Here is a 12,503-nt window from a genome sequence, read left to right as displayed (position 1 = left end):
TCACAATTTCTAAGCTTATGGGCTCCTCAGAGGATGCTGATGACTAGACCTTGAACTGATCAAAATACAGAGCATGGGAAACTGTGGAGGGCTTGGCCCTAAATGAGACACCTATAACATGCTCCTCCCCAAACAGCTCAGGGCACATTGCAGAAGACAGATAAAAAAGACTATAAGACTCATACGTTAGCAAAACTGATGTGAAATGGTATATGATGGGGGCATCACACTCATGAATTTATAGTGGTCGTGGTTGTCTGTACAAGACCTACAGAAGAGTAAGCCAGTCAAAAGTTCAGTGTGGGTGGGGGAGGGGTTCACCCCTACCTAAGCTGTTTTGTAGTTGAAGACTTACTACTCAATAGCAGGTCATGTATGCACAACAGGACATACTGCACACCCCACAGATATCAGAGAAAGTTCAGAACTGCAGTGTAGTTAAGGAGATTCCGTAACAGACAGGAAGAAAGCTGAGCACTGATTCAGAGGAACTGTTTCCCAGGGGCAACTGGGAAACAAAGTCACTCACTTTGTCCTTTGACTTTCTAATTTCCTTCAGATAATTACTGAGAACACCACAGCAATCTCATTGTCCCTGGGAGCATTGATCCTCTGAAGTCACTGGATATGGTGAACACTGGCAGAGATGCTTTCCCCAGGAAGTGGTTCAGGTTCCTGGAGCTCTAGACACAGTGTAGTGGGTATGCAGACTTTGTGTATGTTTGGGTTTAAATCCACCTCATCCAATCTACACCCTTGAGTGATCAGAGTCAAACTCACAGCCTGAGTGGAACACTAAAGACATCCAAGTTTTCTCCATGAGCGCTAGGAAGCTCAGCAGCCCTTCAGCATTAGGCCCAGGCCATTTTAAACTGGCAAATCACCAGATAAAATCAAGCAAGAACAGACTGTCCATCAGCTGAGGACATGAATGCTGACAGCCAGTGTTTGTTCTGTGTACCCAGGAATGACCATGAACCTGACACAGAACTGAAATAAACTCACATATACAGATGCACAAACAAGGACTCACTGCTCTTGCTGCCTTGCAGAAACGTCCGCATACCCACTGCCATCCTCCTTGCCATGTTCGTGGTTCACCTGCAGAGTCCATGCACTGGTGTTTCAGAGCCTCACCGGCAAATTATGCACCTGCTGCTTTCTTGCCCTGTGAATATGGCCCTAACGCTGGTGAATCAATAAAACTAGGATAATATGCCATGGCTTGGGAAATCTTTGTTGTAGGGTTTTATTGTTGTTTGAGTGTTGGTTGGTTGGTTAGGCTTTTCCTTGTTTGTTTTGAAGGCAAAATCCCATGATGGGATTCACATGGACCTGGAATCTTTAATCCTCTTGCTTTATCCTTCTGAGTTCTGACATGATAGGTATGTATTACCTTGCCTAGTAATTATCTGTGTGGTCATCTAGATATATAGAGACAATTAAGATAATTATGTCCCTGTGGGGTGTGTGTGTGTGTGTGTGTGTGTGTGTGTGAGAGAGAGAGTGAGAGAGAGAGAGAGAGAGAGAGAGAGAGAGAGAGATCACTGATTACTGGTTGGAGTGGTCACTCTTATGTGGCATGAGCTAGCCTTAAACTCAGGAACATGCTTCTACCTCCGAAGGAGATAGGAATATAGGTGTATACTACCACCTGGGGTTGTCTGGCAGTTTGGCAGGTGGTTTTGCATGGTGAAATAGACACATTTACCACAGGATATCTTTCTAAACTGGTCCTCTAGATCACCGCTAATAGTCAGATGGTCCCTCTCCTTCACGTCCTGCCCCCACACCAGCTGGTGACCCTGTGCATGGTCTCTCACAGCCCAAGCGTGGTCTTGCCTTGTGCAGAAGCCTGATGTCCTGTCTGGCATGAACTAAGGAGACCATCGTTTGGGTCATTTCTGCTCTTTCCCGACCTATGCACTTCAGAAATCATCTACTGATAATCACCATGGGGCAGACATCAAAAGGGCCACTGGCTGACCTGAGAGTGACCAGTGCACGCACAAGAGGAGACTCTTGGTGTGTGAACACACTTGTCTGTTCTGGGTCATGACTCCTGAGGGATCATCAGCTGGGTGGCAAACAAGTTCACTTACTAGGAGAGGTGATATCATGAACAGTAGGAAAAAACACCGAAAGGAGGAACTCACGAACTCTGGCCTAGGAAAGAAGGGATCTTCAACATATCTGAGTGGGCATTACACTTGAAAATGCTCTTGTATGGCTGCTTAAGTATAAGCAAGTATGTCAGCTCTTGGACATACCCTAGGACATGCTGGGTAGACTATGAAAAGCTGAATTCCTGAGACTTTACAAAATTCCCTCATTGACAACTGCTACTAGCCAGATTAAACAAGCCATTCATGCTCTTGTAGACGGGATGTGTTTCAACAACATTTTATCAGCTCTTATCTCTACTTAGACATAGTCCAGTGGCTCCTGAGCTCAGCCTGACTCTAATGGATACTTTACACATACTGACAGTCATTCGTTCTCCTTCATGATCACAGACTATGCTAACAAAGGCCAGAAAGTCAATGTAGGATTTTAACTGTAATACTTTAGTTGTTTTCCAGAAAATTCTCCTCCTTTCACTCAAAGGTTGTAAAACAAACCAGTCAACCTGCCACTAACACCAGTGTTGGGCATGACAGGACTGCTCAACTGAAGACTACTTAGACTTCTGTCTCTTATTATTATTATTAAACTAGTTTGTAACATTCTGTGTAATACGAGTAAGCCATCACATGGCTCTTCTAAGTGATTATGTGTCTATCCACAGTGCTCCAGAGTACCCTAAGTTTAGTCCACACTCAGACCTGTTATTCCATCAAGGAGGGAGCTGGCAAGCAAATTCCTGATAAAAGCTTATTTTTCATGTTATTTAAAAATAGTTCTAAAGCAAATGCACTGTGAAAGTCTGTATATCTAGTGAGAATTCCACCCAGGTTGATGGGTCTAGAAGTCTTTCTCTCTTTTTCTATATCATGAAATACAAGATTGAGGGATGCCAGGCAAATTTTAAGGTCTTCCTTACACACAGTGGTATCTGCCTTTATAGAGACTACACACTCGGTTTAAAGACAAGCTCAGACCCTAGATTCCCTTGACCTTCTAAGCCAACAGAGTTTGAAGGTTAATTTTCTAACATTGACATTTTATAGCTGAGAAAATATAAAGACCATTATTCAGTGAATGAACTTTCTTAGAAGTTGTTTAGAAATAAGCAAAACTCTTATTAGAGTATTGATTGAATTTTTTTGATAGCACATTTCCCTGAGTCTGATAGACCAACTTGTGCTTCATCTGTTTGATAGCTTGATTTTGTGTGAGGTCCATATATGTAGATGGATGGATAGATGGATAGATGGACAAATGAATAGACAGATGTATGGTTGGGTGGATGAACTAGTGGTTGGGTTGATGAGTGGGTTTTACTAATCTGAACCCACCATAGGAAAGAAGGGCTCCCTCTCTCCCTTATAGTGATAACTTAGGGGTACCACTGCATTAGCACCACATGCCAAGCCCGCCCAGCAGGTCCTGCTGTCAAGTCTTCTGTGAACTATCTCTTGTGATATCTGCAGCCACAGGACCAAACATGACACACAGGGACTATTCATTGCACAGGCTGTAAGGTGACAGCAGACGAGGAAAATACATAGGCTCTTGAAAGGTTCCAGGTCTCGCCTTGTCCTTCACTGGAAGGCTAGAGAGGGGCTGAGTGATTTTCTACCTCTGGGGTCTTGGTAGCATTTCACATAGGTGAGTTGCTTAGCCAGCATAAGAAATGCTAATGCCTTCAGCCAAAGCACAGACTTCCCTCATGAGAGGGAACCACTGCTTTCTCAGAATGACAAACAAATACACAACAGCTTATCCCTCCTACTGCCGGTTTAGCCTAAAGTCAGGACTATGGCAACGTGACTGTCCTGATTTCTTGGTGCTCTTTTAAGAGAAACGTGAGTATTTGGTCCCAAGATCAGTCCCTTGCAATCTTCTAATTGTTGAAGCACCGATGACAGTGCCTGCACTCCAACCTGGGAAGAAGGATTTGCAGTGCTCAGCTTTTTTTCTCTATTTTCCTTGGGTGACATGGCTGAGCATCATGGGCAGGTTGCATTCCTGCAGGCACAGGTGAGCGGGCTGTAGGTGCAAATGCTACCTATTTACTGAGGTACTCTTCCAGTTTCTGGGTCCCCTGCTGAAGGCACTATTTTAGAGGTGCCCATCTATTCCAGGCAGAATCCCTGATGTTTGTCTACAGAAGCGATCCAGAGAAGTGAGACACTATTGAGACATAAGGTCAAAGCTGGGGACAAATAGTCAAGAAACTGAATTACAACTTCTAAAAGCCTGCAAACTTAAAGATTTCCTCTTGCTTAGAGGGTGACATGACAGGGCACAGGCCAGGAAGAAGGGGTATGAAGTCCATACAAAGTGCTGGTGTCTCCCCAGGAGACTCTGATGAGCAGTCAGGTGACAACGCCCACAACTGTGCCTTGGTCACTGTCCCAAACAAGCACACCAGTGAAGAAAGAGAACTGATTCTTGAAAGACAAGGTCTATAAAACCCAATCACAGTCTCAGGCTCTCAGTGGCCTGGACTGCTTGGGCAGACTCAGGACCCCATGCAGCCTATCTCAGCCCCAAGGCTCTGCAGTGCTCATCCAGGAACTGGCTAACCTCCAAGCACTCAGCGCCACCTCTCCTCAGCCTCGCTCATCCCATTTTTCCCACCTGAGTAGATGCTGTGGGGCAAAGCGGCATTCATCAGCCAGCCCAGGACAGCCATGATTAGTTATAAAATCATAACTGTGGTCGCTGTATGTCTGCTGGCATAATTACATCAGCATGCTAATGTCGTTTTAATGGTCTCTAATGATGTAATAAGAAATAATGGGATTTATTTGACAGCTACATAACCATTAACAAAACATATTAAGCATAACTAGCACTTCCATAAAAATGCAGATGATATCGGCAAGCGCCAGCCCACGTGTCCTGTGTTTCTCATCTCTGAGACAATGAATGGCTCTGAGGATGAGATCTTAGATAACCAGGTCATGCTAGCCATAAGCCCACCCTGCTGGGACACTTCTGAGGTCTAGTCAATGTCTAAGTCAGTCCATGAACATGTGTCCATTGCTGCTGGGACAGAGGGTTAAGACATTGAAATACAGTTCATGCATTCCAAAGAGAAGAGCTAGGAACACTGGCATGCACACATGCAGCACACAAATAGTGATGCAATGACTGTGTGAAACAGACTGCTGGGCAGGACTGGAGAAGACTTTGGAACCAGCTGGGATCTATGTCTATCTAGAATTGGGATTAAGACAAAGAACAGGAGGAGAAGCCAGCAAAGATCACAGGGAACCCAAATTCCAGTGTTCTAGCTTTGAAAGGCAGGTTGTATAATGGTTCCACTCCTAGAAAGAAGCAATGCATGTTTTCTGTGCAGGAAGGAGGACTAGCTAGTAAAATTCACAAGTCAGTTGGGGAAGCTCAGGCCTTCCTCTCAGAGAGACCGAGCCATGCCTGTGTTCGGTGCAGGAAGGGTCTACAGTGAACAAGAAGATAGGAATGAGGTAAAGAAGCCTAGATAGGGACCAGGAGTAGGAGTATGGGAGTGGGGTAGAGACTGAGCCATTGCTGTGTTTGGTTCCTTAAACCAAAGTCACTTCATCCCAACACATCCTCCCTGTGTCTGGACCAAGAGATATTGGCCCTCTCCTCAAAAGTTACCAGGTATATTAACTACTACTTTCATTGTTGTAATAAAATACTTGAGAAAAGATGATTTTATCTTTTCTTATAGCTTGAGGATTTAGTCCATCATGGTGGGGAAGGCATGGCAGAAAGAGTCCCAGGCAAGCGATTAGTTGTGCCGGCAATCAGAAAGCAGAATGAGACAAATGCTGGTACTCACCTCATTTTATTTTTTTCTTTAACCCCTTAATTCAGTATGGGCTCCTGGGACATGGGATGGTGCTGCCAACATTCAGGGCATATATCCTCATCTCAGTAAGACCTCTCTGAGAACACCATCACAGGCAGGCCCAGAGATACATCTCCCAGGTGACTCTAAATACCCTCAGGTTGACAATGACAATGAATCTGTTATCCTGGATAGCAGGGAAAGACTCAGTTCAGCTGAGAACCCATTCTCAGAGACTAATTGAGGAGCAACAACACAAATAATGGCTGGCCCATCCAACATAGAGTAGGAAGGAGGTCAGACATTGATGGAAAGAGGATGGCATTGGGCTTCTAGGTCTGGAAAAACTGCTCCTCAGCCTGGACAGCCACATTTGACCCCCCTCAAAGTAAAACCTCTCATCTTACCTTAATTGCCAAAATAGAGCTATAGAGACTGAAAAGTAGACCCCTTCCTGATCTAGAACATCTGCACTGCAACTCTTAGGGTGGCTCAGGATGCCTGGCCTGGGGAGGAAAAGTGTCTGCTACCTACTACATAATCCTGATGACCACGTTCCTTTCTTGTGGCAGATGTTGACTCCTCAAGATTTTAAGATATGCCAGAACCAGTGGGAAAGAGAGGAGTGGATAGGTGTAACCTGAGAGGCACTGTGCATGAGCCATCTCTCAGAAATTCTTGTGTAGCATCCAGAGAGCCCTCCATCCATACTTCCCTCTACCATCTTACCTTGAGAATAACATGGTCTACTCCCAGGTTCTGCATCCCACAGACAGGGCCTCAGAGGCAGATGAGCAGGCTGTGGAACTGCTGCACCAGGCTGTTCATTATATCACCAGGAAAAGGGGCAAACAAGAGCAGCCGGGGAAGCATGACCCTTCAAAACTCTAATTCCCTGAAAACACACTTGCTTTCACATGTCACCTGATACACAACCACCAAGAAGGGCTTTTTTACCCAAGAGAATGATGAGTTTTGGTGAAGGCCCTGCCTGCCAGAATAAGTTTTGTACAAGAGGAAATTCTATGTACTGGGTCTTGGGAGGGGGGAGCAGAGAATCTGTGTACTGTGAATTTCTTTTTCCTGGTGATCTGCATGAGGTGCCTGAGTTACAATTGCCACCCACAGAGGTTGGCCCACCCTACTGTGCTCCAACAACATAAGCTCTACTTGACATCCATTGGCCCAGTCTCTCCTACAATATGATCACGTTTAACCACAAAGCAACCCTCCCTCAGCAAAAAAGGGCTGGGATAACTGATGAGACACCCTAGGCTGCAAAGTGTCCTTGCCTCATGTCCATCAGGTTTGGAGTAAGGAGTGTGTATGGGGTCTACATTGCTTTTTGAATCATATGTCACATAGACATTAGCATCTTCCATTCAACAGCCACTCAGTTGGAAACACATCCAACATGTGCCTGGGGTCAAGAGACAGTCAGTGGCTGAGAACATTCTGAAGAACAAGAGAACATGACCCTACAGGAGAACATGGCCCTCACCCTCCTCAGAGGTTGAGGATTCTCTGACTCCCCTGAAGTCCTGAGCATGGAGAAGAGTTGGATATTTCCAAGATTGTGATAGTCACAATTCAGTGATTCAGTGAGAAAAGCTCAGCTAAACATGATTGAACAGAACCTGTGTGATGGTGCCCACCACTGGACCTGTGAGCATGCCAGGTCTGTCCTGGGTTCTCTACCACCTACTACCTTCTTCTACCTGGTCTTGCCATCTCTCCTAACCTGCCACCTGAGACCTTCTGATGGTGGCAACCCACCATTCTCTTTGCTGTGATGTTCTTGCCTTGCAGGTCCTGAGTTTGAAAGCTCCTGGCCCATCTGTAGACACTGTTTTATGTTGAGTAAGTGTGTACACAACAATGCAATGAACATCTCAAAGTGCAGGGCGAATCTCTGTTTGGGTGTCTTTATGGAATGTTCTGGTACCAGGTAATTTGAGCCCTCCTTTTAGATGTCCATTACAATCTACAGTGAGTAGTCTGTTCAGAGGCAAGGACAGTGTAGAGACATGCAATAGTTAGCCCCTAGGACAAGGCTGGGTCACAGTAGACACTATAATCCATCCCTAGTAGGGAACAGCCTGAAAGAACCAGGGCTTGTGTAATATGAACAGATGCACCTTTCCATTACATATGTGAACTGGGACTCAGGCTAGCATCTACTTCAGTCCTTATAGCCCATTTTATGTATCCCAGTCTGTGCCAATAGCATGGTTTACTTGCACCTAGCACCCTGCCCACTAACAGCATGAGCATAGCTGGTGTTCATTCACACACAGAATCCATATACTTTGCAAGGCATGGACACACATTGGCTCTCACCAATGGGACAAGAATCTTGGTTTTGTTGTGGCCGAAAGTCCAGTGCACAAGCTTTTAAGACAGTGTCAAGCCCTTGTCCACAATGACAGTGAGGCCAATGTGGCATCTTTAGGGGCTCTCCTTAGAGCCTGAAACCTGTTCTTGATGCTCCAGAGTCAAGGTGGTGCCAGCTGCAGTGGCCCCAGGAAGCTGGACTCTACCACATCCATGCCAGGAGAGTAGGCTTCTTGTAATTAAATGTAGATTTAGGCTGTATTTAAATAAGTTCCCAAAGCCTAGGGGAATTCTCCCTTCATTTCTGTTCTAAACAGCTCTTCTCTGAGATAATTAACAACCCAGGCATGCAGCTCACAAAACAATTTATGAGCTTGATACAATGTGAGGCAAGCAAGCACAAGACAGCAGTCCTGACGTCCAGTACTTACTTGACATCTGCAAAGAAGCTGGAAGGTACCCGGAGGAGATGGGCAACTTCATCCATCAGCTGCTTCCCCTTCTCTGGACTTAGAGGGCTGGAGAAGAGGAAGAGGAATAGCGTTACTAAAGCAGAGCACCAAGTCTTAAGGAGAGACTCAGATCATGGATACCTTTTGCTATCAAACTTGGTCAGTCTTGGGGACTCATTGTTCCCCAATATGTGCCCTGATCCAAGGCCCTGCTGTACTTCCTGCTTTGGGGTGGGGACTACTGATCCCCAACAGTACTCTGCTCTGGGAGATGTTCCTCCCTCCTGGTAGGTGCTGTTACTCTGACCAATCCTCTTGCTCTGGGATATGTTCTGTTGTGTACTGTTTCCCTATGCATTCCAGCTGTGGGATGGCTCTCAATCGATGACCCATTTGGGAGCTGCTATCACTGGATGCTTGCCCCGCACTGGCTCCTTGACATATGCCCTGCTTTGGGGTAACTAGCCCCCATCTATTGCACAAGCACAAGCCGCTCTGAAGGGCATCTGATTCTCAAGGGGAGGTGATACTGCTGTCCAGTATAGGCCATTCCCAACAGGCAGTCTGCTTGGGAGTCTTCCCACGGACAAGCACCAGCTGTTGGGGAGAAGCTGCCTTCCTTCTTGCACCCCACTTTTGAAACACTGCTTCCCAAAACACACACAAACACACACACACACACACACACACACACACACCACACACCACACACACACACACACACACACACACACAGACACACACAGAGACACACACATGCTCTCCTTTCTGCATGGGGTGCTCTCTGATGCAAGCCCTGCTTAAGGGCCTGCTGTGCTCTTCCATGGCTTATGCTGGGACTTCTGCTCCAGGGACCAGGTGATTCCTCAGGCGTGATGAATCACCTGATTTTCCAGCAATCAGACAGACAATACGGTGCAAATGGAATTGTTAGGAAGTGTAATGGGGCTGTGATGCTGCCACAGGCTCATCTCAGCCTTCAATAAAAATATAATAAAGAGGTTGGGGGTGGGGAGGAAAGGAGACAGAGGAGAGTGAGCAGGGTGCAGAGGCCGAAAATCAGATTGCTGGGTGGCGTCAACCGCACAAAGGAAACAGCCATGTTACAGACTCATTTCTAAAGTAAATTGTAATGCAGGGGAAGGGCATTTAAACACCACAACCAGTTACACACATGCCATGTGAGCAGGCTTCTATGGTAGGTTGCGCAATAAAGGTTGCCACCCCAAGAGGATGCTGGGGCTGCAGGCTCTCCAGCAGGCCTTCATAGGGAGAACAGCTTGATTACAAAGTAGGAAGCATGAACCCAGTGGGCCTGGGAGTTCTCAGAACCAACTCTGAGCTCCAGAATTCTGCCTCACAGATCACAACTGCCTGTGAAATCCTCTTAGTACCACTTCAGTGAAGCCTTAATTCATATTGGTAGAGTAGAAAAAAGCGTTTTGGCCAGAGGAGCCTCAGCTGCCTTTTCACCCAGCAGACACAGAAGGGATGGGATGACAATCTCTGCTTCCTGGGACTTGTGTTCTCATGCATAGATACATAACCAAGACAGCCAGAAAGCAAGTCATACCACTACAAGTGTGATGCTGCCATCACCACACCTAATCATTGATGACCTAACCCCCATGTCATGTGACTGTCTGGAAACAGTCCTGTGTATTTAATTTGTTAAGATGAGTCACTGGTGTCATTTAGGAAGGGAGAAATGACAGAGGTTGGAGAACAATATGAAGACTTAGAGAGAAAGCTGCTATAGTCAAGATGCATCCAAGAGTACCAGCAGCTGGATATCAGCCTGAGGACCAATCCTCACTCAGCCTAGGAGGAAAGAGGACCTGTTTGCCACTTCACTTTGGATTTCCAGTTTCCAACACCATGAGAGGAAGAATGCCTGTCATTTAATCCTATAGTCTGTGGTATTTTGTTATGGAAGAAGATTCAGGGAGATGTGAAGTTGGGTTCATGAGGGACAGAGGAACTATTTTGGAAGGAGTTAGATAAACCCTCTTTCCAAAGGCTACAGCATAGCCACATGGCATTGGATAGTGAGAAAGACAGGTCAGAGGTCAGGTGACAAGGACGGTAAGTCAGGGCATTAGGGGCCAAGCATGACCCTGCCAGGATAAACACAGATGAGATAGGTATCATGTGGGCTTCTTCAAGGACAGAATGAAAGCTGAGATGCAGGGGCCATACAGGTAATGATGACAACCCAAGAGGTGAGGATATGGGGTTCGCAGGATTTCAAGGTTATGCTGAGTAATCTGATGGTTAACCCAGAATATGGAAGTAGAGAAGCCACAGGAACATCAACCCATGTGCTGAGTAGATAGTTTCTATGAACCCGGAGACTGGTAACCAGGTAGCCACTAAATATAGGCTGAGGGAGGGTTGTTGAAGCTGCAGAGCTCAGGTCTCTAGAATTTAAGGAAGCAGCAGGAGAAAAAAAACAAGCAGCCACAGAGACAAGAGTGAGCCATATGTCAAAGACGAGGGTGGGAGCATCCATGAGGTCGTTGATGAGTTGAAGTAAGTGGACCTTTGATACAGGAAGTCTGACTGGAGGCTGTACTATGAAGAGAGGAAGGGAGAACAGAAAAGAGATCAGAAGTTCTGTCTGGTTAGGGGGTGGGTATATTTAAGCTGAGAATACTCTGCTTGCTGCCAGAATTACTGTACTGAGATGCAGAGGGGCAGGTTCACAATTTCATGAGAGACACGGACAACTTGTTTTGGTGAAAGACATGCTGGAACTAGAAAGCCAGCTATTACCTATCCACTAAATAGTCTATGAGACTACCAAACCCAATGATCAGACCACATCAGTCCACGGGGGACCTGGATCCTTGGAAGGTTAGTAGTAGGGGGAGATTCAAGGTCATCATGGTATTAGTTATAGATGAGCAGAGACAGATGGCAGGTAGTAATTCGCTGGACCTGTAAGTTTGCAAATAGAAGACTAAGATTGTTGAGTGGGTGCTGAAGGGTCACGGAACACTCCAACATTCAACTCAGCCATACTCATGACCATGATCAATGTGAGGACCTAGGAAGAGCTGAGCCTAGACCACATATTCTTCCAGGTACACCATTGTATGATATCTCTCTTTATACACCAACGCATGTCCCAGGAACCATGCTCACCCCTCCTCACATATTAATATACTACACAAAAAATGTAAGGGGAATCTTTTGTGCAATATACAGAAGCTTCATCTGTCAATAAAAGGCTCTTTACCTATGAGCTTAGGCAATTCTTTACCTATGAGGTAGAATTTCTGGTATAGAGAAAGAACTTCTGGGATAGATTTGGAGGCACAGGGTAGATTTGAGGAGATCACATGAATGAACTCTAGGGAGAGGTAACAAACCATGTGGCACTCATAAATGGAACAAGTGGGTAATTGAGTTATGAACTAGTTGGGAAATGGGCCCAAGCTATTGGCCTAAGCATTTATTTATATATAACTCAATCTTTCAGTGTCATTATTTCAAGGAACTTGGCCATGGGTAGACAGTCCTTGGTTTAAATACACACCTTCCATGCACAGTCCCATAGATCAAGATACTTCTCAAGCATGAACACAGTCTCTATAAATCCATATCAAGCTGGACATGCTCCTGGGCTCATGCTTCAAGGGAGAGTGGACCATTTACACAAATGTTCACCTCTATAATGGACACCAGACTGAAGTGAACTTCTACTATCATGCATACCGAGAAGAGGCAGCACCCTCAGGCCAATAGGAACCATGACCATAATATCT

At 45.8% G+C, this 12,503-nt stretch overlaps 1 protein-coding gene across 10 annotated transcripts in view; it reads right to left on the bottom strand.

Moving 5' to 3' along the window:
- Ptprn2 (protein tyrosine phosphatase, receptor type N2) overlaps positions 1 to 12,503 on the bottom strand; it is a 744,317-nt gene that overhangs the window by 396,812 nt on the left and 335,002 nt on the right. For all 10 annotated transcript variants that reach the window (XM_087552435.1, XM_087552436.1, XM_087552437.1 and 7 more), the window contains 1 exon segment: positions 8,713 to 8,799. In XM_087552435.1, coding sequence (XP_087408561.1) covers positions 8,713 to 8,799 — 87 coding nt within the window.

The sequence above is a fragment of the Rattus norvegicus genome, chromosome 6 (genome assembly GCF_021556685.1).
Source record: "Rattus norvegicus strain SHRSP/BbbUtx chromosome 6, alternate assembly SHRSP_T2T, whole genome shotgun sequence".
Classification (NCBI taxonomy): Eukaryota; Metazoa; Chordata; class Mammalia; order Rodentia; family Muridae; genus Rattus; species Rattus norvegicus.
The sequence above is the reverse complement of the archived record's forward strand: the minus strand, read 5'-3'. Positions and strand labels throughout refer to the sequence as shown.